General features: G+C 44.8%; 10 protein-coding genes and 1 non-coding gene across 11 annotated transcripts; 7 read left to right on the plus strand and 4 right to left on the minus strand.

The window, feature by feature from the left end:
- Positions 1-1,095: 1,095 nt before the first annotated feature.
- METBIDRAFT_37925 (Sec63 complex subunit) lies at positions 1,096-1,698 on the minus strand (the record flags this gene model as incomplete). The annotated part of the gene is made up of 1 exon (XM_018856930.1): positions 1,096-1,698. The coding sequence occupies one exon, from the start codon at positions 1,696-1,698 to the stop codon at positions 1,096-1,098; it is 603 nt and encodes a 200-aa protein (XP_018713819.1).
- Positions 1,699-7,576: 5,878 nt separating this feature from the next.
- ARL3 (Arf family GTPase) lies at positions 7,577-8,314 on the minus strand (the record flags this gene model as incomplete). Its single annotated transcript, XM_018857024.1, has 1 exon — positions 7,577-8,314. The coding sequence occupies one exon, from the start codon at positions 8,312-8,314 to the stop codon at positions 7,577-7,579; it is 738 nt and encodes a 245-aa protein (XP_018713820.1).
- Positions 8,315-9,824: 1,510 nt separating this feature from the next.
- METBIDRAFT_9613 (uncharacterized protein) lies at positions 9,825-10,886 on the plus strand (the record flags this gene model as incomplete). The annotated part of the gene is made up of 1 exon (XM_018859421.1): positions 9,825-10,886. The coding sequence occupies one exon, from the start codon at positions 9,825-9,827 to the stop codon at positions 10,884-10,886; it is 1,062 nt and encodes a 353-aa protein (XP_018713821.1).
- A 474-nt stretch (positions 10,887-11,360) lies between these two features.
- Positions 11,361-11,981, plus strand: FGR16 (U4/U6-U5 snRNP complex subunit; the record flags this gene model as incomplete). Its single annotated transcript, XM_018856611.1, has 1 exon — positions 11,361-11,981. The coding sequence occupies one exon, from the start codon at positions 11,361-11,363 to the stop codon at positions 11,979-11,981; it is 621 nt and encodes a 206-aa protein (XP_018713822.1).
- Positions 11,982-12,750: 769 nt separating this feature from the next.
- METBIDRAFT_104275 (mannosylinositol phosphorylceramide synthase regulatory subunit) lies at positions 12,751-14,515 on the plus strand. Its single transcript, XM_018853769.1, has one exon. The coding sequence runs from the start codon at positions 12,933-12,935 to the stop codon at positions 14,406-14,408; it is 1,476 nt and encodes a 491-aa protein (XP_018713823.1). The 5' UTR covers positions 12,751-12,932; the 3' UTR covers positions 14,409-14,515.
- A 57-nt stretch (positions 14,516-14,572) lies between these two features.
- On the plus strand, positions 14,573-14,931 carry METBIDRAFT_104486 (uncharacterized protein). Its single transcript, XM_018853772.1, has one exon. It carries the CDS (start codon positions 14,690-14,692, stop codon positions 14,876-14,878), a length of 189 nt encoding a protein of 62 aa, XP_018713824.1. The 5' UTR covers positions 14,573-14,689; the 3' UTR covers positions 14,879-14,931.
- Positions 14,748-17,240, minus strand: KIP4 (Kip4p). The gene has a single exon (XM_018858337.1). It carries the CDS (start codon positions 16,969-16,971, stop codon positions 14,986-14,988), a length of 1,986 nt encoding a protein of 661 aa, XP_018713825.1. The 5' UTR covers positions 16,972-17,240; the 3' UTR covers positions 14,748-14,985.
- A 667-nt stretch (positions 17,241-17,907) lies between these two features.
- Positions 17,908-17,995, minus strand: METBIDRAFT_t70. The gene has a single exon. It is a non-coding gene; the product is annotated as a tRNA-Lys (tRNA).
- A 1,383-nt stretch (positions 17,996-19,378) lies between these two features.
- Positions 19,379-20,776, plus strand: SER33 (phosphoglycerate dehydrogenase; the record flags this gene model as incomplete). Its single annotated transcript, XM_018858519.1, has 1 exon — positions 19,379-20,776. The coding sequence occupies one exon, from the start codon at positions 19,379-19,381 to the stop codon at positions 20,774-20,776; it is 1,398 nt and encodes a 465-aa protein (XP_018713826.1).
- Positions 20,777-21,248: 472 nt separating this feature from the next.
- On the plus strand, positions 21,249-24,137 carry RPN2 (proteasome regulatory particle base subunit; the record flags this gene model as incomplete). The annotated part of the gene is made up of 1 exon (XM_018858520.1): positions 21,249-24,137. One exon carries the CDS (start codon positions 21,249-21,251, stop codon positions 24,135-24,137), a length of 2,889 nt encoding a protein of 962 aa, XP_018713827.1.
- Positions 24,138-24,471: 334 nt separating this feature from the next.
- LCB4 (sphinganine kinase) lies at positions 24,472-25,923 on the plus strand (the record flags this gene model as incomplete). The annotated part of the gene is made up of 1 exon (XM_018856736.1): positions 24,472-25,923. One exon carries the CDS (start codon positions 24,472-24,474, stop codon positions 25,921-25,923), a length of 1,452 nt encoding a protein of 483 aa, XP_018713828.1.
- Positions 25,924-27,141: the final 1,218 nt, after the last annotated feature.

The raw sequence follows: 27,141 nt of genomic DNA on the forward strand, positions 1-27,141 counted from the left end.
GGGGGGGGGGCGTTGCGCATTGCGCATGTCGGGGAGCTAATAAACGACAGTAGTATCGGGATTTCTCTGCGCGTCACGATTCCGGAACTCCAAGTATGGTCCCACGAAATCCCGCTTCTCCAAGGGACATACACATGGCTATGGAATCCTGTCACGCTTGACTGTTTGCCGTTGTCCGTGTCTATGTACCGAAAATTATTCAGTGCTGTTATTGCTTTATATAAGTTTATTCCTGGACTGAATACATGTTAATTATGGGTGTATCCTGATGGTTCTGGATACGATTCCATGACAATTTTCATTAACATTTGGCAGAGATAGTTGTTTGCGGTAAGCTTTCGCCATCAAAGGATCTGAAGCACCTTTTATAGCTTTTAGCTCGCTCATCATATTAAAAAAAAACTCATCAAAAAGCCATTTTGGAAGATCATAAATCAGCATCCAATGAAAGGCATATTAAGCCTTTCATAACGTGATAACAATCTCGCTATACAGAGAAAAGGTTATGTAACTGCTCAAAGTGAGAAAGTCTGTATAGTTCTGTCAGACGTGTTTTATAACCTATAAAAGTCATTATATTCCATTACTGAAACAGATTTATTCGTACTTCCTCCCACATAAACAATACTATCGTTAATGGATTTAGTTTCTCTTGGGTTCAAGATAATTATCTCCTTAGGTTGCTCATTCATTCACCCAAGGCTTTTCCGAGGAATCACTAATACCATTAGTACATCTCTGTGTCAGCGAGGTTCATCGTTGCATTTTTCTCTGACCAAGCATTGACACTGGTCGCATAATTGCAATGAAATCATTTGAATGCAAGATCGCATCGTCAAGACAACACAAAGCCGTCGTGAGTGGGTCTTTCCGGGATGGCACAGGCAAATAACACTCAAAGGACCATGGTGTAGACAGGCCCATTGACTGGGTCCCGAATCGAGACGCAACAAATGAACACGTACAGCCAAGTCCGCAATGCAAAACGTCGCACTCTTACATTATGATGGACCGCATGCCTTCAAACTCAAACCTGACGTCATCTATAGACCTGCTACCAGCCATATTCATGTTGAATACACGTTGCCATATACCTTATTTAATTCCCTTAGGGGCCTCCTCTGATTTCTCCACGTAGTAGTTCCACATCGTCGACAAGCTCTCCGAGCGGCTGTCCATAGCATTGAGGCGTCTTCTCAAAGCCTCATTGTAGCAAATCTCCTGGGCCACGGGGAAAAATGTTGCAGGCCATTCCTTGCTGAACTGCTGGCACTCCCCGACGATTTCAGTCAACTCGGCCTGCTGCACTTTGTTCTGCATGGTGAATTGCTGGAATGTGTCTTCCCCGATAAGCCCGTTCTGATACAACCTATTGAATACGCCCTCGTTCTCCTTTAGTTTCAACGACCGGCGGATGGCCTCCACGGCACGTCTCAACAACGCAGCCTTCACGGCTTTCTCGGGGGGTTTTTCGTCTTTAGGTAACAGGTTATCATAAAACTTGTCTTTGATCATAACGTACAAATCCAAGGTATGATTAGGGCCGAATAGCGGCTCGATTCCAATAAGCTTGCGGAGCCTATGACGCCTGTAGAGCACAGAGAAAATGGTGAAGGCAGTCACCATCACGGCCACGTACGCCAATGGCGTGTACACAGAAATTTTGAGCACTTGCTCGATCTTTTCTTCCTCAGCCATTTGGTTGGAGTTCACTGAAGTAAAAGGCTGTTGGAACTATAGACACGTGAACTTACTTGAGCCCAATGGTAGACGCGACGGTGCACTGGTGTTCAACAGCGCATGGTCAACCTGAGCAGACGAAGTGCTACCCTTCACCCATCTTTTTGCATCCCATACGTAAAATGTTTTTTTTCGGAACAATATTTGATTGTACAGAGATTAAGATCCAGTTTCGCTAATATTTTCCAGGGAATGTCTCTCTCGAAAAGTGCTCGCCTATGTTTTCTGTGTTTTCTTCACTTCTTCGCGGCAAGTATCTTTGATCATTGTGCTGTATTGTGCCCGATATTTCATATTTCAGTTCCTTAAAAGTGGCCATAGTTAGAGACTCGAGTCTCCATCTTTCCATATATCCGTGTACTTTGCTGTCCTTATCGCGCCCCAACTTAGAGATATCTTACGTTTATCACCCGGTGTCGTTCTTTATCGATGTTACTGAAACGATCATATTCTGATCAGTTCTCATGAGTACTTGTATCATGATGACATTCTCTCTCAGACCATCTTTGACTTCTCCGAATTGATTCGAACTCCATGTGAATTGAAAGCAATACTAAGACGTCCCGCAAGTTTCTCGTTCTTCCACTGCAGGAATAGAAATACCAGGGGAAATTTTACTAAATGTTCACATTACCTTGTCTCTAGGGAAGGTTTGAAAACTTCTATTGAATATAGTCAGCTGACGAGCAGCTTGATCAAAAGTAAGACTGCATTTAATTGATATTTCGCTGCACTATTTATGCTAAGTCACTGTCTGATTACACTAATGGGCGCCCTGTGCTGAAGACAAGTTATACTGGTTCAGAAATGGCCCCTGTGACGTGTGGCTCACGCTTGAAGACACTTTCTCGTGAGCGATGGGAAAGGTTTTCGAGTCAGAATTGGAGGCAGAACCATGGGTTGAATTGGTGAAACCAAGGCTGACCAATCCTCCACTCGATCTGCGTTTTTGTCCAAGGCCAACTTGTGACAAACGTCTTTGGCAAAGCTGAGCGACAAACCGGCCATCTTGATCACAGATGGATCCAGTATAGGCATCGACACTCAATTGATGCGCCGCCAAAATATCTTTGCGGCCCTTCAAGCTAGCGATAGCATCCTGGGCAAGCACCTGTGCACGGTCAGTGTCAGGCTCGCCCAGAACAGTCACCTCAGTGTACGACGCATCCTTACCTGGCAGTTCATTCCGGTGCGAAAAGGAATGCTTCCTAATCTCCGAGCTGTTGGGATCAGTCAGAGACCCGCGGGGACTTGAGCTGTTTAATTTTTGCAGCTGGCTATGGTCGGGGGACCCAGAAACATTGCCCAAATTGCCCTTCTCGGCCTGGTGCTCGAGGGTATGTTTGACTCTCTCGTGACCCGCATGATTGCCACTTCCATCAATCTCTTTCTGCGAGTCATTGAAAGACGCATCTGGTTGACCATGGCCCGCAGGATTTTGAACGTTCAAAATCGACTCACCGCCCTTTGTTTTGTAAACTTCTTGTTTGTTGGCATCAACCACAATCTTACTGCCAGACAAATTCTCACCCCTGTTCAACAATTCACGAGTAGTTTGCTGTGCTACCTTTTGGGCGTCCTCTCTTTCAGGTATTCCAATTACTTCAATCAACGGACGATCCTGTTCTTGCTGACCAGACTTCTTGGGTGATGTAGCAGTTCCGCTATGCTCACCTCTTGATGACACAGCGGTGCCAGAGCCCATACCACGGGGTTGACTCAGAGACGAGCCCCGACTATGACCGGCTTGGTAAGCAGCCTCTTCAATCTCCTTGCTCTCGTCTGTGGGTTTTCCAGTGGCCGCCCCAGTCACAGGGTGAGAATAGGAGCTGACTCCTGTAGCACCAGCAAGCTGAGCAGCCTGCTCAATTTCCATACTTTCTTGTCTGGACTTGCCAAGCGCGGCTTCAATGACTGGTTGCGAGCGAGAAGCTCGACCTGAAGTTGACCCCCTGCCTGCACCAGCAGCGAAAGCAGCATTTTCGATTTCCATACTTTCTTCTCTTGACTTGCCCATGGCAGCATGAGCAACTGGTGGTGCATGCGATCCCTTCCTAACAGAACCACCAGACTGAGCAGCATCCACGCTCGTGCTGTCTAGTCTCGACACAGTGGAGCCTTTAGTCAAAGGGTCGATTGGATCTTTTTCTTTGTCAGATCTGGCATTTCTGGAACCTGTAGCAAATGGGCTCTTTTTCACTTGAGTATCGTTCTTAAGCCTGTCAGTTGCAGAGTCTCTGGCCTCGCTACTCTCACGGTCACTTTTCTTGGCTGGATCGTTCATGGATTCACGTTCATCTTCCTCGTTTTTTTGGTGAGCTGGTTGTTTCTTGATCTCAGGAAATTGCTCTTCGGCTGCCTCAACCAAGCTTTTACCTTGTGTGAAGCCATGTTGCTTGTTGTACGCGGCGATGTCGGCCTCCAATTTGGTGTTATCCACGCCCGAGGTTTCAGCTTCACTGGACTTATCCTTCGTTGGGTCTAGCTCATCGGCGACGGTTTTGTTTTTCTGCTCGTCATCCTGCAAGACACCGCCTTTAGTCTTGTGGCGTGGTTCCTTTCTCACATCATCATATCCCGACGCAGCTTCTTCAACCAATGAATCGATTTTACTGTTTTTCTCACTGCCCATTTGAGATGCACCTGTAGCAGAAGAGAGATTCCCAGAGCCAGATTTGCTTTTGTCGGGAATCTTCTCGCTATCATGCGAAGCAGAAAACCTCTTAGAATCTTTGTCTTTCGCCAATGCTGCTGCTCCAGATGTGGCAGTGGAACCAGGATGCTGCATACCTGAAGCAGTGGCAGATGGTTTGGTTTTGCCATCGTCCTTTTGTTTCAAAGCAGGCTTTTCCGTGGCAACCAGGGTCGATCTATTGATTTCACTTTGGTCAACATAATCACCCTTTGATGGTTCTTCACTGACTTGGTTCTCGTCAACATAGAAGTCTTTGTATCCTTCGTACCCAAAACCACTGGCCGCAGCTATGCCAGCGGAAGCAATTGCTGCTTTGGTAGAAACCAAATAGCTGCTATCTCTGGAATGCTTAGATGTATCACCCGTGTCATTCAACTTAACGCCAGATCTGTCAGATTTAGCTTCGAGCGGCTGGGTGTTGGTGCCCCCAGAATGACCAGCACTGTAAGCCGCACCGTCAATCTCAGGAGACTTCTGAGCGACAGTGTTTAATTGAAGAGGCTGGCCAGTGGTAGAATTGTTGCCCCCAGATGCACCTCCCAAAGCCTCGATTTCCTTTTGAGTTTGTTCAATACTCTGGTCGAGACGCTTGATTTCCAGGCTGTAGTCAGAAGACTTGCTTCTAGACTTACGACGTGTAAGATCGGCAGCAGCAGAGATAGGAGTGGTGAAATGATTTCCTTGTTGGCCGGTTGATGGATGTTGGCCGCCCGCTGGATCCAAGGTCTTCTTATCCGACTGACGATTGGCAGCAAATCCAGCCCCAACACCAGTAGTGTCACCGACACCTTCACCCACATACTTAGAAGAGCCATCCTTTTCAGAGTTATTTGGAGATTCTTGGCTGGAGGTCTCATCAGAATACTGATATTGAGATGACTTCAAGGCGCTCTGGTCACGTCCGTACTTTGCTTCAGCCGTAGCACCAGTCAATCCACCTTCATTAAATGCAGATTTGTTTTTACTGTGCTCACTCTTGGGGTCAACCGATTTGGAGAGACTTGAGCCGTGGTTCTCCTGGGTGTAATCTTCGCCTTTCTTGGCATCATTGAGACCCTTTCTGCGGCCAGCGTTGTAAGCGTCGGTCTCCACTTTTTCGGCTTGCTTCCTTGCTTTTTCTTCCTCAGCATAAGCTGTTGGTTTGGTCTTCAAATTCTTTTGCTGAAGCTGAGCATGGGTGGCCTCAGTGTCTTCCCTATATTCGCCTTTCGAAACACCCCCAGGAAGACCTGAAGAGGCGGCTGCAGCTTGGACGCCAATAGGCACGTGATCCTTATTGGTGGATTCGTTTTGATCTATTGGAAGACCAGTCTTGTAAGTTCTGCCCTGAGTGTCATTTGGATCAAAGAACTGGCCCTGTCCCTTTGCGATTTCAGCACTATTGTCGTAGCGAGGATAGCTGTTGTCGATTAATCCTTTTTCGTCTTTTGGCTTAGAATTATAGGTAGACACCTCTGTAGGGTTTTTACCATTGGCATAGTCGCCTCCATAAGTATGATCCAATGGTTTTCTTTGAACTTCCGGGGGATGTGACACGATTTCACCTTTAGAGCTAGAAATCTTTTCCTTCGAATAGTCGGATTTCCGGCTTTCAGAAGCTTCAGAAGCAGAATTTCCGTGCGAGTTCGAAGATTTCACGTTTCTAGCACCAGCAGCGTTGTCATGATAAACCTCTTCATCACTTGAAATGGAACTGGAGGTCAGACTTGGGACAGGCAATTTTTCAGCATCTGACTCAGCCTTTTTGTGGCCTGCACGGTTCAGGGCATGCATGATTTTTTCTTCTTTCTTCTCCTTGTTGAAAAGCTTGCCAATGAATTTGCTTCCTTGACTCATTCTTAGAGTTGTATTTCAAGCGTGGTTGGTACGTTGCGGTTGCGAAATTGGTTTCAGACAGACAGTTGTCTCTGATACTTGGGTTCGAATTTGCAAGTGTGGCGTTTTTAATAATAGGACAGCACGTATTTTAGCTGTCGATTATTGTTTTTGATTCTGAAGATCGATATGAGAAAATGTGTGGGCTTACTTGGTTTAACTTATAGTGTGGAGTCAGACCTGCCCCACAGCAAGCAATACCAGAACCATCATTTCCGGTGTGCACACAGACATGTAGGAGCGCATGGATTGCAAAATAACCATGGCATAGTTGCTCCGCAATTATCCTTACCAATCCATGTCAAATGAGATTCCGTCAATAGTCAAAAGTTGAAATATCACATTTGGAAAAACTGGTCGACATGGGCTCCTTATTCCAATGGCCTAAGTTGACCTTTTCTTTTCAAAGCTACACTATTGCCTGAACCCTGCACTCAACTGATTTAGAAAGACGTTGAAGAACTCAAGACCACTCTTCAAATTGAAGTTTTGATGACTATGCAACGAACAAAATTGGGTCAGGAAAAGTTCGGTAATAGAGATCTCCTTCATCATCGCAACTGACGTCAAGACTCACGAAAAGCATGCGCCCTGGTGCGCACACAAATCTCCCTGACCCATACGTAGAATTTGAGCCCTGATGTAACCTGTACGCGAATGTCTGAAACACCGCAACTTAAAGTAGTGCCACTTTGAGTGTTTTTTTTTTTTTTGACGACACGTCCAAATGTTTGACTACTGAGCGGTGTGAAGAGTTTTGGGGCCCTTTACATGGCTAGGCAAATTCTCGCACACATCGAAACACGGCTTGCGATAATAAATAAGTAGAGTTCTGACAAGGATTGTTTGCTCACTGCGTCGGTGTGCAATTGATTCTTCACTTCGCAGAATGGAATGCAGGCTATCAAATTAAATCTCATAGCAAAATGTAGACTAATGGGGAATAATGCAAACGACTATATAATGCCCATCGGTATAAGAGCACGCAATGAATACCGCGTCCATAGAGGGCCGGGCATAGTTCAATTCTTGCAACGAATTGAAAGTATGTGACGCCTTCATTTGCGTCTAGTAATGCGTGTAAGTTATGAAGAGTGTGCATGCCTAAGACAGGCGTAGAGAACGTTCCATCAACCTTGATGTAAACTTTTGGACTTGTGCAAGGAAAGACCATCTTATCTTATGGGACATGGTCTTCCGGACATCAAGAGTCTGTTCGATTTCGAGAAAATAAAGCCGGATTTCTTCAAGGTCTGAAGAACGTGCTCACTTATACTCTGGGGCCCGATTGCCCTTATTGTATACTAGGCGCGTCACAAGCCAATCCAAGCTATCACGGAGACCATGGTTTTCCAATACCGAGACAGGTAGAAGTTTCAGATCGGTGGCCTCCAATTGACTGACGACCCGAATGAACACTCCAGTTTTCAAAGTCACGAGATCTACCGCCTGCGGCAAGTCCTGCTTGTTTGCAAGCATTAAGATAGGTACACTTACGTTGCCGTCCAACGCCCACGATGAGTCGTGAGCAATGTCCATTAGCGTTTCGTAGCACTCCTGGAACCGCTCTGTGTCTGTAGAGTCTATAATGAATATTATTCCGTGACACGAGCGGTAGTAGCGTGACCACATCGATCGGAGCGATTTCTGACCACCCAAGTCCCAGAACTTAAGGTTGATGTTGCGGAACTGCGCAGAGCTCGACATGGATACCGACGATTCATTTGGTTTAAATCTTATCGTGGTTGTGTTCTGGCCCACTGTGGGAAGGATTCTTTTTCCCTTTAAAATTCTCACCGAATCCTCATCCGTGCCTTCCATAGTAGACGAAGATTTCATAACACGTTGATCCTTTTCTTTCAGTGACTCATTTATTGCGGGATAGAGAAGCTTAATGTGCTCTAGAAAGGTGGTCTTTCCTGCGTTATCGAGCCCGAGAATCAAGAGATTATACTGTTCCCTTTTGGTGTACTGTGTATAAAGCGACAGTGCAAGATGAAACATAGTTCTGGTACGAATGGTGAATTTGTGATATTGGTTCCGTAATCCAATGCCCTCTTCGAGGTTCTGATGGGGTCGATGTAAGGTTCTCCAAGGTACGTGTAAACATCTTCCTGCACGGAGTTTTGGGAGATTTTATTTGTTGCGCGAAAAATGGGGCAAAACATAAGACTGCTGCTCCACTTCTAGAAATTCGAAAAGGGAGAATTTCAAGAAAAAAAGAGAGGCTCAAAAAACGAAGGCCACGATTTTCATACATGTACCATGCTGTTGGTTCTGCTATGGGTTTTGCTAATTGATAAGCATTCATATGCATTGAATCCTAATAAAAGGTACACAACTTATTAATGGTGAGTGGTGTCGCAATTCACTTCGAAGCTCATAGTTTGTCATTAATTAGGCGCAAGTAATTTTTAAATGGTTTTCCAGCACCATAAGAGAACATGTATTTGAAGCTAAGGAAAAGAAGAAGACAAAATATATCTCAAAAACCTGTTTAAATCATGGATACCATATGAAACTGGCAGCACGTCGTTCGGATACGAAGGGCTGTAATGTGTCAAGCGAACAGCCCATTTGCTGCTGCACAAAGAATATCCCTTCATGATATCATTAGATTACACAGCCTTTCCGAACAGATCGAGTGCCATTTCACAAATTTTGAAAGGCAATACGAAAGACGGGACGTGCTTTGTTCGTCCCCATTGGGGTTCACGCACGAAAGCCCTAGCTGAGCCTATACATCCGTGCACCACAGCTCTTCCCGGGGTGTATAAAAATGCGATGTTTTCCTCTTCCTTCTTCCTCGAAAGGACATTTGAAATAAGACTCTTATGTGTTACACTTGTGCAATTGTGCCTTGATGTTCGATATGTTAAAACGTATGTGTGATGCTCACAACCAAATGATGATTCATTGATAGGGACAACTGACCTTCGGGTGTGAAGATGTTGTTCAAAGATAGTAGAAAACATATCTGACTGGTAATTTTCACATGATGTTCAAACACTAACAATCTCAGCAGCACTCAAGATCTCGCGTCTAGCGTAAAGTATAGGCAAACAAAAGGACCATGGGAGCCGACCAAGGGAAACTCTTCTCTGGCAGGCTCTTGTTTTGGATTGGTCCAGAAACTTAGTAATTTCAGCCATTTTGGTTTTGTAGGCTCTTTGGTGGCTCTAAAATATCTCATCCCTTCTGCCATTTGTCTATTTGCTCGTATATTGGCGCACCGGGTGGGAATGCAACGTTGCGTCGAATCCGGACGTTTTTTGAGTAAAGCCGAAGGCGCCTCAGTAGAGAGCTGCCTCCGATTTTGAACATTTATCCACATGATCGCGTTCGCAACTCGATTGTTAGTCAGAGCTGTCATTCATGTGTCAACCTAGAACTGCTGGCCAGTCGCGCGGGCACCATCATGCCCCCTTTGCATAGCCATTTCGCCCAAGCTAGTTCGCGACTTTCTACTATAACTAACTGGAACCTTCACGTAATAACATCCAATATTTTCACAATGTCATTCAAATTCCCCAGCTTCAACCTTCAGTCGATCCAGGAGTCTATCGGTAAGGTCGACTTGGAGTCCATTTCCAAGCTGATCCAAAACGCCAACCCAGGGAAAGCCGTGTCTGAGTACTCGGAACACCTTAAGGAATCGATCCAACCATTCACGGCCAAAACACAGCAATTGATCTCGTCCCAATTGCAACAGGTGCAGCAGTTAGCAGCAAGCAACTTGGATGCCAATATCGAAGTCAGTGAATTGCCTGAGGACTACTTGAACTTGGAAGCCAACTGTGATATTTTGTTGAAGTTGTACACGGACTTAATCCACTACACAAACGACACGTACGGCACTCTCAGCTACGATTATCCACCAGGAAACTCGGCGCTCAACAAGATCAAAGATGCGCACGTGGGCCTGATGCTTTCCAGCAAGTTTTCTCAGTTGAAGAACGTGTCGACGCCGCAGGAAATGGAGAACATTCTTTTGGGCCACTCAGCCGCCGCCGAAGCCAAGCCCACTGCCGATGAGGACACTGCCGAAATCCAGGTGACATCAGCCCAGCTCCCCAAAACTTTGTATGGTCAGCTCGCGCAGATTGCCACGAGAAACGGCAACCAGTTTGCTGGCCTGAGCGACTCCTTGTCCTTCGCCTTGTTGCAGATTTCGTCTGCATACATCGAAATTGGTAGCGCCAGATTGGACCAAGACAAGAAGGTCATGCACGAGTTGAACCAAAAGTTGGTTGAAGTGTTGAACGAGAAGTTCATCAAGGTGAACGAATTGCGCAAAAACATGTACGCCGCACGCCTGAAATTCGACTTGGTGAGATCCCAGGTCGGCAGTGAAGATGAAGAAAATGAGGATTTGATCGCCAAGGAGGACGATTTGGTGAGCGCCACAGAACTCGCCGTTTTGGAAATGAGAAAGCTCATAAACCCGCTGGAAAATGTGAATTTGTTGAAGGTATTCATCTCCGCACAAAAAGAGTTCTTTGACATGGCATCCAAGCGATTGGGCAGCTTGGCCACGGAGTTGGACAAGATTGATTTCCAAGAGGATGAGGAATGAATTTGTGTTGCATGAGCATCGGAAACCTTGCGGCTTCCAACAGAGATGTCCCCAAAGTTTTCAGTTTGTTCAAATTAGGAGATGTGCTGATTGGGCAGTATTTGAGACAAAGCCTGTTAACAGAGTCTGGTATGTCGATCGGAAATGATTTTTTTGCGCTAAAGGCTTTGAGCCTCGCGTGTACTTTTAGTGCTTTATGTGATTTAATATATTGTTTTTTTTTCTGAAGATCAGTGGTGACTTCTTTCCGACACTCACTCCAAACCGAACAATAAACACGATACAGTTGGATTGTTTGCGTAATGCGAATTATCCAGAGCTTGCCGAGAAAACAAATCGATAGAAAACATGAAGCTAATCGAGAGACCTTGCGTTGCACTCTAATATGAGCCGACGATGGATGCGAGATCGCGGTTCTCAGTTGAAGTACGCGATCTTAACAAGCCTACTCACCATCTGGGTACCACTTTTTCCATGGATAAGCGGAATGTGGCCAACAAGGCCAGTCTTGTTGAGCCAATAATTCGTCACAGAGTTCAAGACTCGCTTTTTTATAAACAATATCTCCATCTTACCAATGAACAATCAATACTTCCTGTCGTTGCGGAGCATGTTCAATTTGTGGCCGGTACTGACTCTAGCAGTCGCCCCAGCCCATTTTTATGTTGCCTAGTGAGGATGCTAGAGATTGAGCCTCCCATAGAGATCGTCCGCATTTATCTTGACCAAAATGGCTATCAAGAATTTAAGTACTTGACCGCGTTGACTTTGCTTTACTGCCGCATGGTGATGGGCGCAGCCGACTTTTACGTCTTGCACGACGAGTACATTAAAGACTATCGAAAATTACGATTCAAAGGCAAAAACCCAACAGTCACAGACGAAATTCCCGTGCACTACAAGATTAAGCACATGGATGAGTGGGTTGATGAGCTTGCCACAGAAGAGCGGGTGGTGGACATCAAAATACCGTATATGGGCCTACGGCTGGTATATATCGAGCGTGGACTTGTGGGCGAGCGGGAATACGGTGCAGAAACATCAGATGATTCTGAAGGTGAAGAATCTGAAGAATATCAAAGTGATAGTGATTAGTGGTGTGTCTATTTACATGGACCAAAGAGCGAGCTGAGTGAATCACCGAATTTCTTTTCCCGTTCAGCTTGATTATTTGATAACACTGACATCTAGCAATAGATCACAAGCATCAGACAATTATTGCGTTGGGCGCTGGGCTCACCTATGGCGATGATACCTCACACAACGTACACGAACGCCTTGAACACGCTACATTTCAAACACGACATTCATCTGGGCACTGGGCAAGATTTTCTTCTGAAAACAAAAATATCCAAGGATTACTAGACAGCGCAAGCTATAAACTCGACTCTTTACCTAACCGGAGGTCAAATCATGTACATTGCATTGCTTGAAGCTATCAATTTTACTCGTGACATAGTCTGCTCGCTTGTTTGAGTATGCTACAGAAAAGAGAAAAGAACTGCAGGTGTCAACTAAGAAACGAATTGAATGAAGAAGTAATGTCTGAATGTTTGTAGGCGTCATTATGAGCGTGCTTTGGAATGCAGTCAATCCTAACCCAGGGCTGATATTCGTGGCAATTATACTCATACAACTATACAATATTGAATGTGCACACGGCTTCGATTTGTTTTTCAGCATTCAATCTCCCATATTTCAATACAAATAGCAGAAAATCGGTTTACACATGGTCAAACGGATGTTGCATGTTAAAGGAGAAACACGCTTTTTTCAAAAAAAAAAGTGCGCTCAATGGTTGCATTCACGCGGCTCTTACAGTAACATCAATGCAAATAGTGGTATTGATATGAACATGCCTTTTTTACCTAGACGTGTTTATGTCTTTACTTGACATAGACTATCTCGTCTCTCTTTTTTGGCTGACCCCAAGAATGGATCACCGTCAGTGGACCTACCTATACAGGATACTCCATAAATGGAACGTCCGAAAAAAGCCATACCGAAACTGGGCATAATTCTTATTACAAAGCCACGAAACGCATAATGGCAATTACTGAGCTTAACGCTCGCAGCGAGACTTCTGAAGAAACATCAACAGGAACATCACATGCCAAAATTGTCTTCATTGCATCGCTTTTCGTCGTGTCTCTAGCAACTTTTATTTGCCAAACTGAGTTCACTAGTCAGGCATATCTTGTGGGCTTCAAAGAGCCTGTAATTTTGCTATTAGTCACTCATGGATCTTGGTGGCTTTTATGGCCGCTGCAGGCACTCTTCACATCGCTTTGGCGAACATACCTAAAGTACAGAGACTCAAAATCAAACCAAAGATACGAACGGCTAGATTCTAGCGCTTTTCTCTTGGAGCATGAGGCTCCATTACAATCAACTGCCCAAAGTGACAGGGAGCCCCCAACTCCCGCTATGGGTCTGGAAATTGTGGAAACACGGCCGCTTAACATTTGGAAATATTTCAAAAAATGCCTCGTGAAACAGGTCCACAATGTATATCATACATCTATTTTGGTCTATGAGGCCCAGGTGAACGATGACCGCCTGACACACAATTTGCAGCGTTTGATTGATCGGAATACACACATTTCATCAACCTCATCATTATCTGCATGTATCAAGAGTCTCATACAAACACCGGCTTTCAGATATATAGCGGCAAAGACCGCGATCATTTCCGTCGTTTTAAACCTTGCAGGGTTTACATGGTACGGGGCTATGTCCATGACGTATGCCTCTGATGTTACTGCCATTTACAACTGCTCTGCATTTACGGCATACGCATTTGCTATTCCCTTATTAAATGAGAAGTTTTCCTGGTTGAAAGCTGCTTCCGTTATCATTGCAGTGTCTGGTGTGTTTGTTGTCGCATATTCTGGGGCAGAATCTACCGAATCCGAGACCCAATATCCCTACAGACTCCTTGGGAATGTAATTATATCTGTTGGGGCTGTGTTGTATGGATACTACGAAGTCTTATACAAAAAATATGCATGTGTTCCTGACCACTTAGCTAAGGTTATTACACCCCGCAGACAACTGACATTTTCCAATTTTGTGATGGCCCTTTTGGGAATGTTCACCTTGACCTTTTTGCTTCTAGGCATTCTCCTAGTGGAGCTCCTACAAATCCATCACTTCAATTTGTTTAATTACGGAAAGAATACGACCAAGATTTGGGCATATATCGGGGGCTCTATTATATCTAACCTCCTTTTCTCAGGCCTGTTCTTATCCTTAATGGCACTCACATCTCCCGTTCTATCATCTGTCAGTTCTTTGGTCACGATATTTCTAATTGGTATTGTCGAGTGGATCCTTTTCGGAAATGAGCTCGGATTTATGCAATTGCTAGGCGATGCGCTAGTTATTGTTGGGTTTGCAATTTTGACCGCTGCTTCGTGGAAGGAGATCAGCGAGGGAAACGAAGACGATGAAATTGATGCAGCTAGTTACTACTCATTTGCTCCTAGTGTAAACACGGTTAACCACTCAGAGAGGGGGTAATCATGAACAGTTATATCATATAAAACAAAAACAGTCAGATACGTATAAATATTCACCAGGGCATTTCGCCAACATATAGGGAAATTGACATTATTGCTTCATCGGTCACGAAAATCAATATTGATAATCTGAGGATGGAATACTTTACAGGAGGCATCATAACCAACTGTGACAATGCGATGGGATATTTGGGCCTAACTCAGGTCTTAGGATCTTACTTAAACTGATTAACACGTAAACGAGTCTTTGATTTAAAATGGCTACACTTTGTCTTATTTTCGATGCAACAGACTCCCGCAAAATATTGCAAAGATCATAAAAGAAGAATGCATCATATGTGCGAAAGAATGCTTGTAATTACCAAGTCCTACAAATATATATGGAAGCTATACATGAAAAGTGCTTATCATACAAAAAATTGTAGTTATCAGCTAAGAGGAGACATAATATTCGATGAAATAGTGTCGTGAGTGCAAGGGATCTGCTAAAATTCGATAGCAAAAGAGAAGATACGAAAGATGGCGTCTTGGGTATGATATATTTGACATCATCGATCGAACAACTTCATGCAACAAGTTTATTCATCCTCTAATCCTTGATTTTCGGTGTCTTCAAATCGCGCCGGTCTACCACCTCTCAAAGGTTTAACTATTCTTAAATTGAGCCCGACTTTAGGTGATGCTGGAGAAAGATTTGATGTTGTGACCGGTTCCCGCAGTAAATCCTTCACAGGCGTGATTGGCTTCCAATCAGCGTATTGCACAATTATGTCGTCTTCTGTGGAGGTTTCTGTGGTGCTTGGAAGTGAGTCATATGCTAGATTACCCGCTCGCCTTGAAGTTTCTCGGAATCTTTGAGCATCAAGCTTGCTCTTCAAAACCCGAAGTTTAGACTCAAAATGAGCACTCTCTTGGTTCACTTGCATCTGCTGATCATTGACCACAGAGCACAACTTTTTTATCTTCTCATCTCTGTGTTTGATGATTTTTTCGCTGATGATTAAGTGTCTTCTAAGATTTTCGTTCATCAATTCAACGTCCTTGAGTTTATCGTTGATTTGATGTAGTGCGCTCTCAAGCTTAAAAAGCTTCAGATCCTCGCTATGCTCTATTTTGAGATTGTTCATCTTCAATTCCAAAAGTTCCTGCTCCAATTGCATGATCTTAGCATCTTTGCGCTTTAATTCTTCAGAAGATGGGACAAGTCCTGAGACAGTGTGTGTAATTTCTTTTGCATTAAAAGCTCCAGGAGTATTGTCAATTGAGGTCAAATCATGAGAAGGGTTAGGCTGTTTCTTTACTTCCTTTAGTTCCAGCTCTAGCTCTTGGTTTAATCTTTCCAAAAGGCTGACACGGATCTTAAGCTGCTCCATACTTAGTTCCGAATTCACATGGACCGAGTTGCGAATATTTTTGGCTCGCGTGCCAAACCTAAGGGTGGACATGCTCTCAGATGTGCTGGTAGAGGCAGGGGACACGTTGACAATCAACGTCGTCCGAGAGTTGCCTCCCAAAGATTCCTGAAGAATTCTGGTGAGTTTGGAGTCTCGGTATGGCACGTATGCACATTTCGGGTCAGTAAGAGAATTAATGACGAGGCCTAACGTGGAAAGGGATTGATTGATTTTTTTAGCTTCTTCTAGCGTGTTGCCCTGCGAGCCTGAGCGGTCAAACTTCTCGGAGCCGGCCAAATCTACCAAGAACAAATTGCTTTTCTTCAACTCTCCATCGACAGTGTTGTTTTGGGTGAGTGTCACCTGAAATATTGCGTGTGATCGGGATGATTCTGCGTTGAGGGCCGTGGCGCCCTTTTTCCGCAGCTGGTATCCCTGCCAGAAAATCAAGTCCATTTCCTCGGGCGTTGCCACAAAAGCATGTGATAGGCCCTTAACATGAACACCATTGGCAGGATCCTGCTGAATTAGGTATTCACGTGCTTTTGATTGTGGATGGAGGAGATCCACGATATGCTCCTTGTAAATCTCCATGAGTGAAACGCCTACAGTATATTGCACGTCTGACGAGCCTGCAGCAATGTGTTTGAAGATGTTTTCTGCAATCCGCGGAATAAGTCCAAGGCCTGTTCGGGCCCCTTTCATCTCGCCAAACATCGTATGTGATTTACCAGCACCTGTCTGGCCATATGCAAGGATTGTACCATTGAAGCCCTGGAAAAGATCCTCGAGGGTTTTTTTTCCCACCACGTTATACACAGTTTCCTGGTTAGCATCTGACAGAAAGACGTGATCGTATTTGAATGTTGTAGAAGACTCTTTTTCGTCCACAGTAACCGTCTTATCGTCGATATTGTGCACCGATACCGAGGCCTGTCCCACCTCTTCTGCTGAGGAAAAAGGCCGGAGGCGGCAAAAAACCAGAATATTGGAGCTGTTGCTGAAAGAAGCATCCAGATTTCTTCGTAGTGCCCCTTTCACAGTAGGGCTGGTTTTGGGCCTTATACTGGGGCTAGCTCTCTGGGCTGGCGGTGGGCCTGCACCGCCAAGCAGAACGTTCCTTTTTGTTTGTGGTGTCTTCGGTGACTGCGGACCCGAAACTGAGCGCATGATTGCACTTGTATATTGATTTAAAGCTGGGCGAGGGAAGCCTTTTGTGGTTTACAAGTTGGAGTGAGATATGGCTCGGTGCGCTTGACTCAGATCAGCAGATACGCGTGGCTTAATGATCTGCAAGCAAAACGCGTGAAGACTACTTGACACTATCTAACTTTCCTCTACCTCGACAAACCCGTTGGAGCTGAAAAACTATACTGGAAGGAGCTTGTAGAGAAACTTTGATATAAAGGAGGATAACGTTCGCAGGAAATATGTCACCGCCCCATGAGGAAAGTATTACGACTTGCATTGTACTGAAAGGCATCAGCTGATCCAAGCGTGCAGGCGCGCGCGGGTTGATTCACCAGAGTGCGGGGCCCGTCGTATGAAGAGTAAAGGGTGAAGATAAATAACTTCTTCTTTTCTGCAACGGTCGATTCATGTGGAGATGATACATCCAACACTATAGTCATGATTTCAGTGTTATGTGCTTGTTCCTTGTGCATTAAACATGAATCATTTGAAGAAGTCTCTCGTGAATAGTGGTCCGCAACTAAAGCCGCAAAATTAGCTGCGCCCTAAGGCTCGCTGAGGAACCTTTCTTTTTTGGTAGATTCATCTGATTAAAGGGGCAAAACTATACAGGTAATATATATAAAAACCTTTAAACAGCTCCCAGCTACGTACCAAGTGTCTAAACTCGGCCCGTCCCCTCCCGCTAGTAACGGCCTGGACGGTCCTCTTGGCCCGTATCTGTATACGTGTCGGATATTACGTCATCGGCTCCTAGGATCGGTCTCCTGTAGTAGTCGCTTCAACTCAGATGGTTGTGGCGGAGTTAAGGAGCCATGGCTTTTATTGTTGGACAACAATTGGCAAAAATATAAACATGGAAACCCGAATCACTTTATCAGACTTTTGAAAAAAAAAAGTTGTTCTTAAAAAGAAAGCCCGATGCGGGGCTCGAACCCGCAACCTTTTGATTGACCTTATTTTGTTTAAGAGTCAAATGCTCTACCGATTGAGCTAACCAGGCTTTTGATGTTCTTTGTTAGGCAAAGATATTTAAACAAAAGCAAAGAAAGTAAACTCAATAATCAAAGCGCATAAAAATTATCATTATACAACTTAGTCACTATTCAGAGAAAAAAAATATTTCTTAGACGAGAGCAATAAAAAATGCGAGAACAAGAAAAGTTTGGAAGCTCAAACCAGAAAGAAAAGGCAAGGAATCTTTTCTGAGAAATCTTTTCTTTCTATCTGGTGAAATTTTTCTCATAATATGCGATGGCACGGCCCGCTCATTTTGTTCGAATTCGCGGGAGATCGCGTTATCTGATGTCGGGTGAGTTTATGTTAAGCTGCGCGTCTGAATGTGCAAAGGGGTACTTGACGTTTATCAAAAGCGGACGCTGTGATAATACTTCCACCTTGCAAGACTTGACTCATGGCACAGCTCGAATGTCACAAGTTATTATGATGTATATGTTGACAAGTTTGTGGTTGCCAAGATATGTCAGGAACAATTCTGAGGCATCAAAAAGTTTAAAATCATATGGGTCAAAAAAAAAAAACAGCTACAATAGCACAACGCCATGCGGCATCCACGAATGACCGCTGATAGGGCATAATTCCCGCCCGCTTTAGAGAGACATATGATTTTACAATATATAAAATTCCACGAGTGTCGTCAGCGAGCAGTTTCGCTCATGTCTTTTAAATGACGGAAAAATCACGTGATTATGGTTGCCGTCATTTTTGGGTTCTTTCATCCCGTAGAACTCAACAAATCTCATGATGCATTCTGCGGCATGTTCGGATGTATGGCGCAAGTCTTCAATGTTTATAGAGACGAAGGGGGGTTTCATTCATGAGACCATGTAAGAATTCTTCCTGGTTGCAAGGCTTGAAACAGATTTTCGATCGGTCCAATTTTAGGTTAATAAAGCCTGCACACACCATCATTTTTCGGAGTCACATCGGAGTCATCTCTGTTTCCACAGAAACAGGCTGGCGACAATTCCAAATGTATCGCAGGTTTTGCTTCTGAATACGGAGTTTGTTTTGCATGTCGGCCCTCCCACAACTATTGAGTTTGTCCAGCTCTATCAGATCCATAAAGAGCAATCAAGGGATACCCGCACACCCGGAAGTGGCAAAAAATTAACAGAATTGGCTGTTTGCACGTGATGAGAATCTCACTAGAAAAAAAAAGTGACTAATACGCGCCATATATACCTTGAAGATTCCTTCCTCACTCTACACGTTTTACCTGCCTGAATCACTTCAGTTCCATCTTCCAGTTTCGAACAATAACCTTTTGTTTCAGTTACTTGTCTGCTAACAAAAGATTGTCCAGTTGTTTGCTAGTGGCTTCTATTTCACCAGCTGTACTATTCCAGAAAGATCTGTCAACAAAATGTCTGCTCCTCAAGATATTGCCTCCTCATTTAAACAGGCCTTGAACCTCGATTCTGGTTCGCCAAATGCCGTTTCTACCTCGCCTACTCAATCATACTTGAGCCAGTTTGCCAACAGCCAGAAGAACTCCAAGGCATTGAAGCCCTTTTCCACTGGAGACATCAAAATCTTGTTGTTGGAGAACGTCAACATCACTGCTATTGACCTTTTCAAGAACCAGGGTTATCAGGTTGAGTTTTACAAATCGTCTTTGCCCGAGGACGAGTTGATTGAGAAAATCAAGGACGTTCATGCGATTGGTATCAGATCCAAGACTAAGTTGACCGAGAACGTTTTGAGACACGCCAAGAACTTGGCTGTTGTTGGCTGTTTCTGTATCGGTACGAACCAGGTCAACTTGGAGTATGCCGCCAAGGCCGGTATTGCCGTTTTCAACTCTCCCTTCTCCAACTCGAGATCCGTGGCCGAGTTGGTCATCGCTGAAATCATTACTTTGGCCAGACAATTGGGTGACAGATCCATTGAGTTGCACACTGGAACCTGGAACAAGGTTTCCGCCAAGTGCTGGGAGATCAGAGGGAAGACCTTGGGTATTGTCGGATACGGCCACATTGGTGCACAGTTGTCCGTGTTGGCTGAGGCCATGGGTATGAACGTCATCTACTACGATGTCATGATGATCATGGCTTTGGGTAACTCCAAGCAGGTCGACTCCTTGGATGAGTTGTTGCAAAAGGCCGATTTTGTCACCTTGCACGTTCCTGCCACTCCTGAGACCAAGAACTTGTTGTCCACGCCTCAGTTTGCCGCCATGAAGGATGGCTCCTACGTGATTAACGCGTCCAGAGGAACTGTGATTGACATTCCTGCGTTGATTCAGGCCATGAAGTCCGGCAAAATTGCCGGTGCTGCCTTGGACGTGTACCCACACGAGCCTGCTAAGAACGGTGAGGGCCTTTTCTCCAACGAGTTGAACTCGTTCGCCGAGGACTTGTGTTCGCTTAGAAACGTGATTTTGACTCCTCATATCGGAGGCTCCACCGAGGAGGCTCAGTCCGCCATTGGTGTGGAGGTCGGCACATCTTTGATCAAATACATCAACGAGGGCAACACGGTCGGTGCCGTGAACTTCCCCGAGGTTGCCTTGAGAGACTTGGACTTGGACCAGGAGAACTCTGTCAGAGTGTTGTACACCCATCAAAACGTACCCGGTGTGTTGAAGACCGTCAACAACATTTTGTCCAACCACAATATCGAGAAGCAGTTCACGGATTCTAGAGGTGACGTGGCCTACTTGATGGCTGATATTTCTGACGTTGACATGTCCGACATCAAGTCCTTGTACGAGCAGCTAGAGCAAACTCCATACAAGATTGCCACCCGTTTGTTGTATTAAACTGCTATGAAGCACATACTAATATAAAGAAATTTCAAGAGTGCATTTAAAAGCGTGTTACGAGGGCAATTGAGCGGGCGTAAGAACCTGTGTTGTCTTCGCCATTTCTACTAACAAATGAGGTGAGGAAGAATGGTAGCAGGATCCACCAACAGGCTTTCGTGTAGCGCGAGTAACCTCCCTGACCATGCAGATCATTACAGAAGTAATTTCTGTGAGGTAATTTGACAGTGCGGCTCTAATACCAATAACTGATCAAAAACTAGATGTAGTGATGATTCACGGAGCTAAATTAAGCCTCTTTATTCATTTACAAGCTCGCCACGACCCGCACACAGCTGAGCCCGCACATCCGTGCCTCCCGCACCCTGGGTGCGTGCTAACAGTGGCGACGACTAGTCGTCCACAGTAAGCCTAGGAACTACCTTTACAACCGAGACAACACACCCATCCACCCGAATTTTTCTTTAAAATGGCGTTGGTTTCGGCTGCTCCATACATTGCGTTGCTCGCCGAGCATGACAATACGTTGAAGTCACATGCGTTGGCGTCGTTAAACTCCGTGGTCGACCTGCTTTGGGCAGAAATCGCCAACAATTTACCGGAGTTGGAGGATCTTTACGAAGACTCGCTCTTCGGCGATAGGGCCTTGGCGGCGCTTGTGATTTCCAAGGTCTACTACAACCTTGGCGATTTCGAAGCATCTGTCAAGTACGGTCTCCGTGCTGGAAATGAGTTCAACATCGAGGAGAAAAGCCAGTATATCGAAACTATTGTGTCGCAATGTATCAGCATCTACACGGCCGAGGCACAAAAGATATACACCGGTGAACACACAGGCCCAATCAGCGCACAACTCACTTTGATTTTCGAGAAAATGGTGCAGAAATGCATCGCCGCAGGCGACTTGAAGTTGGCAGTGGGCATTGCTGTTGACAGTTTCCGCTTGGACATCATCACGAGAGTCATCAGCGAGGAGTTGGCGCGTGACGAAGAGTCGGGTTCTGCTTTGCTCAACTACGTGTTGACCTGCGCCAAGCTGGTGATCACCAATGCTGCATTTCGTTCCGATGTATTGACTGCGTTGATTGATTTGTTGTTGTCCATGCCAAGCAACCCGGACTTCTTCACTGTTTTTAAGATCATTGTGCAGTTGAATGACCACACTTTGGCCACGAAGGTTTTCAAGAAACTCGTCGCCAGTGGCGAGAGCTTGGTGGCATACCAGGGTGCCTTTGACTTGGTTAGCTCTGCATCACAGGAGCTCGTAGACAGTGTGTCGAAAGAGTTGTCCACTGATGAAACTTTTGACCCGCAGGAGCCTGTTCAAGCCCGTGTGCTACATATCTTATCCGGAGTTCCCACATGCGATTTGGACATCACCTTCTTGTACAAGAACAAAAACATCGACATCTCGATTTTGAACACGACTAAGCATTCCTTGGAGGGAAGAAACTCCATCTTTCATTCCGCAGTCACTTTTGCCAACGCATTCATGCACATGGGAACCACCGACGACTCTTTCTTCAGAAAAAACTTGGACTGGTTGGGCAAAGCTTCGAACTGGTCGAAATTCTCTGCTACGGCTGCTTTGGGTGTGATCCACAAGGGCAATCTTTCGCAGGGTCGTAACATTTTGAAGCCTTACTTACCCGGTTCCACAGGTTCTGCTTATACGAGAGGTGGTTCTTTGTTTGGCCTCGGCTTGATTTTTGCCGGCCATGGAAGAGAGACCATTGACTACCTCAAGCTGTTCATTGACGAGAGCGGAAACTCCGCAGGAACTGCCAACTCAGATGTGGTATCTCATGGTGCTTGTCTTGGCAGTGGTGTCGCAGGAATGGGCTCCAACAGCGAGAGCCTTTATGAGGCGTTGAAGGTGGTTCTTTACTCTGACTCTGCTGTTTCCGGCCAAGCCGCAGGCTTGGCCATGGGATTAGTCATGCTTGGATCGGGAAACACAGAGGCCATCAATGACATGTTTACTTACGCTCAAGAAACTCAACACGAACACATTGTTCGCGGTTTGGCTATTGGTATTGCTTTGTTGAATTACGGCCAAGAAGACAAGGCCATCAATATCATCGACAAGCTTTTAGACCAAGAGAACCCCATTTTGAGGTATGGTGGTGCATTCACGATTGCCTTGGCATATGTCGGAACAGGCAACAACGATGCGATTAAAAAGTTGTTGCACTACGCTGTGTCAGACCCATCGGATGATGTTAGAAGAGCATCAGTGCTCGGTTTAGGTTTCTTGCTTATCCGTGACTACAATGCCGCTCCACAAATTGTTGAGCTCTTATCACAGTCCCATAATCCTCACGTGCGTTACGGCACAGCTATGGCCTTAGGTATTGCTTGTGCTGGAAGAGCGTCTTCTGCAGCTCTCGAAGTCTTGGACCCTTTGACCAAGGATGGCGTTGACTTTGTGAGGCAAGGTGCCTTACAGGCATCTGCAATGATCTTGATCCAACAAAACGAAGCTACGTTTCCAAAGGTTAAAGACTTCCACAAATTATACCTGGATACCATCAAGAACAAGCACGAAGATGCCATGGCAAAATTTGGTGCGACTTTAGCGCAAGGTATCATTGACGCGGGCGGACGTAATGTCACAATTAGCTTGGAAAACACCAACACAAATACCTTGAATACCAAAGCTATTGTTGGACTTGCAGTTTTCATGCAATCATGGTTCTGGTTTCCATTCACCCACTTTTTGTCGCTTTCATTCGCGCCCACTGCCATTATTGGTGTGAATGAAAATCTCAAGGTTCCAAAGTTTGAGTTGAATGTACACAGCAAGCCCGAGTATTTCGGCTATCCACCAAAGGTCGAGGAGGAGAAGGAAAAACAACCAGACAAGGTCGCGAAGGCCGTTCTCTCAACGACGGCAAAGGCAAAGGCTAGGGCTAAAATGCATCATGCCAAAAAGAAGGAAGAAAATGATGAGGACACGATGGAAGTTGATGAATCCGAAAAAGAGAAGTCAGAAGACAAGACCGAAGTTAAAGCTGAGGAAAAGAAGGATATTGAAGAGGAAGACTCTAAGGAGACTCCAGAAAGTTCGTCTTTCGAACAGGTCGGCCTTCGCTACGTGAAAACTCCATATCAGATCAGCAATTTGTCAAGAGTGTTGCCATCTCAAGCTGGATTTGTTTCTTTTATCAAAGATGAGAGGTTCCTGCCCATCCGTAAATTTAAGGGATCAGGTGGCATCATAGTTCTTGAGGACAAGAAGCAGGGTGAGCCAATTGAGGCGATTAAGACCGTAAGGCAAATGAACATAACGGAAGCTCCTCTTCCGCAGCCGTTTACATTGACAGGGGATGATTTGGAAGATGAGCTTGATGTTTAACTCAAGTTGAAGTAGCAGAATACATTAGCTAAATATCGCATGGATAAGCTGTGTTCGCGCAAAGAATTCCATCATCCTATGATCACACAAGCCATAAATATTCTGGGGAGAAATAAACAGAACAGAAAAAAATACTGCGACGAGCCACTAATTTCAGACCTTGACTTCACGGTAGATGCCAAGTATCATCGTAGTTGGCTCAGACTGCGAGTCATACTTATAATCGCATTAGCAAGTTAATGTGCACACACCCGAGAATTAAACATCCTTCCAGTTTCCGCGTCAAAAAGAGTAGTATAATACCATGGATGCTGCAAAATATAGACAGTTAAATATGTCTAATGGGCTGAGTAACACCAGCGCGGTTTCTGAGAAAGCTCTTGTGGGTGAGTATGGCATCACTATTGTGAAGCCTACGGCAAGCCGGGCGACTTATGGAGTGCTGTGTTTTGGGTCCGCACCAGTTTCCAATGCCACTGAAAATCTACATGTTCCGTTCAAAAACGTGTTATTTTGTGAAAATAGCAGCTCTAGTGAAGTAGATTTAACCTATGCGGTGGTAGATGGCGAGAAAATTGAAATCCATCAGGATTGCTTGGATGTTGGGGCGTATACCTTGGACTCGCTGCCGGACATGGCACATCACATAATGCTGCTTTCATACCAACAAGGCAGCAAAATTCCTCGCGTGATGATAGTATTGAATAACTTCGGTGGGCAGGGAAATGCTCGTAAAATATACCAGAGTCAGATTCTCCCTGTACTCCAAGCAGCACACGTGGAATATGCGTACATGGAAACAGAGTACTCTGGCCACGCGTCTGATATTGCACGCGAATTGGAATTGTCCGAATATGACATCATTGCTTGCTGCTCAGGCGATGGGGTGCCACATGAGGTGATGAATGGGTTCTATCAACGTGCCGATCGTGAGCAGGCTTTTGAACAAATTGCCATCACGCAACTTCCCTGTGGCTCGGGAAACGCTTTATCTCTCAGCAGCTTTGGCACAAATAGTGCCGGGATTGCTGCTGTCAAAATGCTCAAGCTGGCCCGCAAGCGCATGGATGCCATGGCCGTGACGCAGGGTAGCACCACCAAAATTTCTTTCCTTTCGCAGGCGTATGGAATCATTGCTGATTCGGATATCGGTACTGAGCATTTGCGTTGGATGGGGCCTATGCGTTTTGATTTTGGCGTTACACAGAGATTGATTACTAATACTACTTACCCATGTGATTTGTTCGTGAAATACGTTTTGAGAGATAATGATGAAATACAGGGTCACTACAATAAGCATAGATTCAACCCTGTGGATGACCGTGGGGCCACAGAGCTGGAACTCGTGGCCAGATTTCCCACTTTTGATGTCCTCCCCCCAGCAGACTGGGAGCAACTTCCGCGGGAGATCACCGATAACCTCAGCATTTTTTATGTGGGTAAAATGCCGTATGTGCTGAGCGATGCACAGTTCTTTCCTGCTGCTTTGCCAAACGATGGGTGTATGGACATGATAATCACCTCTGCAAAGACTTCATTTTTCAAGATGGCCAAATTGCTATTCTCCATCGACAAAGGAAGGCACATAGACTCACCCGATGTCTTACATGCCAAGATATCTGCCTATAGACTTGTGCCTCGGATTGGTGCCGAAAATCATTTCATTTCTGTGGATGGTGAAAGCTTTCCTTTCGAGCCGTTGCAAGTGGAAGTACTCAGCAGAACGCTAACAGTTCTCTTGGATGAGGGGGCGTTTGTTGACACATGTTTAACTGGAGGAAGTTGAGGCGGTGGAAGTTTAGAGGAGATCTTCATTTAATTTTTCAGGGAAACCAAAATTTTTGCCTCACCGTATATCTTGTTCAGCAAAACGACTTCATAAAGATTGAGAGGCCCTCTTCGAGAAGCTTTCTTTCTGTAGTTCTTTATCTTTTGATAAAGCAGTTGGACGGCAATTATCAGAATTTCCAAAAAATTGACTCAGACTTTGAAGCAGAGCAAGGAATCTTTGTTTCTTGTCCTCCATATTTTTACGTTGCATGAACCAGGCCATAAATGCTTTTTTGAAATTCTCGAATCTTAATGCATTCGACTCAATCATATGAAGCACGAATTCGAGTGAGTACTAGGATCGCTACTATTGTTTGATTGGCAGCAGCAGACATTCTTCATTCCTTCTGTATTCAGCCAACCCAGTTTATTCACAATATACTGGGTTTCGAAATCCACAGCTTTTCTACCATTGACCACAAAAAAAGTTTATTGTATTCAGATCATGGTTGATATTGAAAATCGCTTCCTGGTCTTTGCAGTTATGACTATTAACACGCGTATTAATTGCGGAGCTCAGACATGTGTCATAATTCAAAATTTACACTGTTAATATTCAACACTTTGCTTTTCCAGGCATGCTTTATGTCTTGTGATTGTATCAGTGGACCCGCAAATTTTTTTTGCTCATACCCAGTCCTCTTTAAGGATGAGTGAATTTCGATCTGGAAACTAGAAATGACAGTACTGGCTTTTTCGCCTTTCATTGCTTGGGTCTGAAGTTTTCATCCAAAGTTCCACGTGAACCTGAACAACGAAATTGTTTTATTGAAGGGGAAAATTCATTTGGCACCATTGATAACATTTGCTTTCAATAGTCACTACAACTTCTAAACGATACCTCTATATGAAAATGTATACAGACACAGCAACTCTCATCAAGAGGGTATTTATTCCCCTTTTACTGCTTGTTTGCAGGCAGGTTTGTTTTTCGTAAGAGTTTTCCCTCTTCACAGCTTCTTCACTTCCCAGCATCTTAACATACATTTTTGACTGTCGGTGTTATAGGAAAATAAAAACGATCACGCTTTATTAAACACCAAGGAAAATTGCACATATAACGTGTCTGAAAGATCATAGAAAAAATATAAAACTTTCAGCATAGGCAACCAAATATGTGTGAGCAAAGTTCAAAGAGGGAAAATCCAAGTGTATGAAAAAAAAAAAAAAAAAA

This window comes from Metschnikowia bicuspidata (genome assembly GCF_001664035.1).
Source record: "Metschnikowia bicuspidata var. bicuspidata NRRL YB-4993 chromosome Unknown METBIscaffold_1, whole genome shotgun sequence".
Taxonomy (NCBI): Eukaryota; Fungi; Ascomycota; class Pichiomycetes; order Serinales; family Metschnikowiaceae; genus Metschnikowia; species Metschnikowia bicuspidata.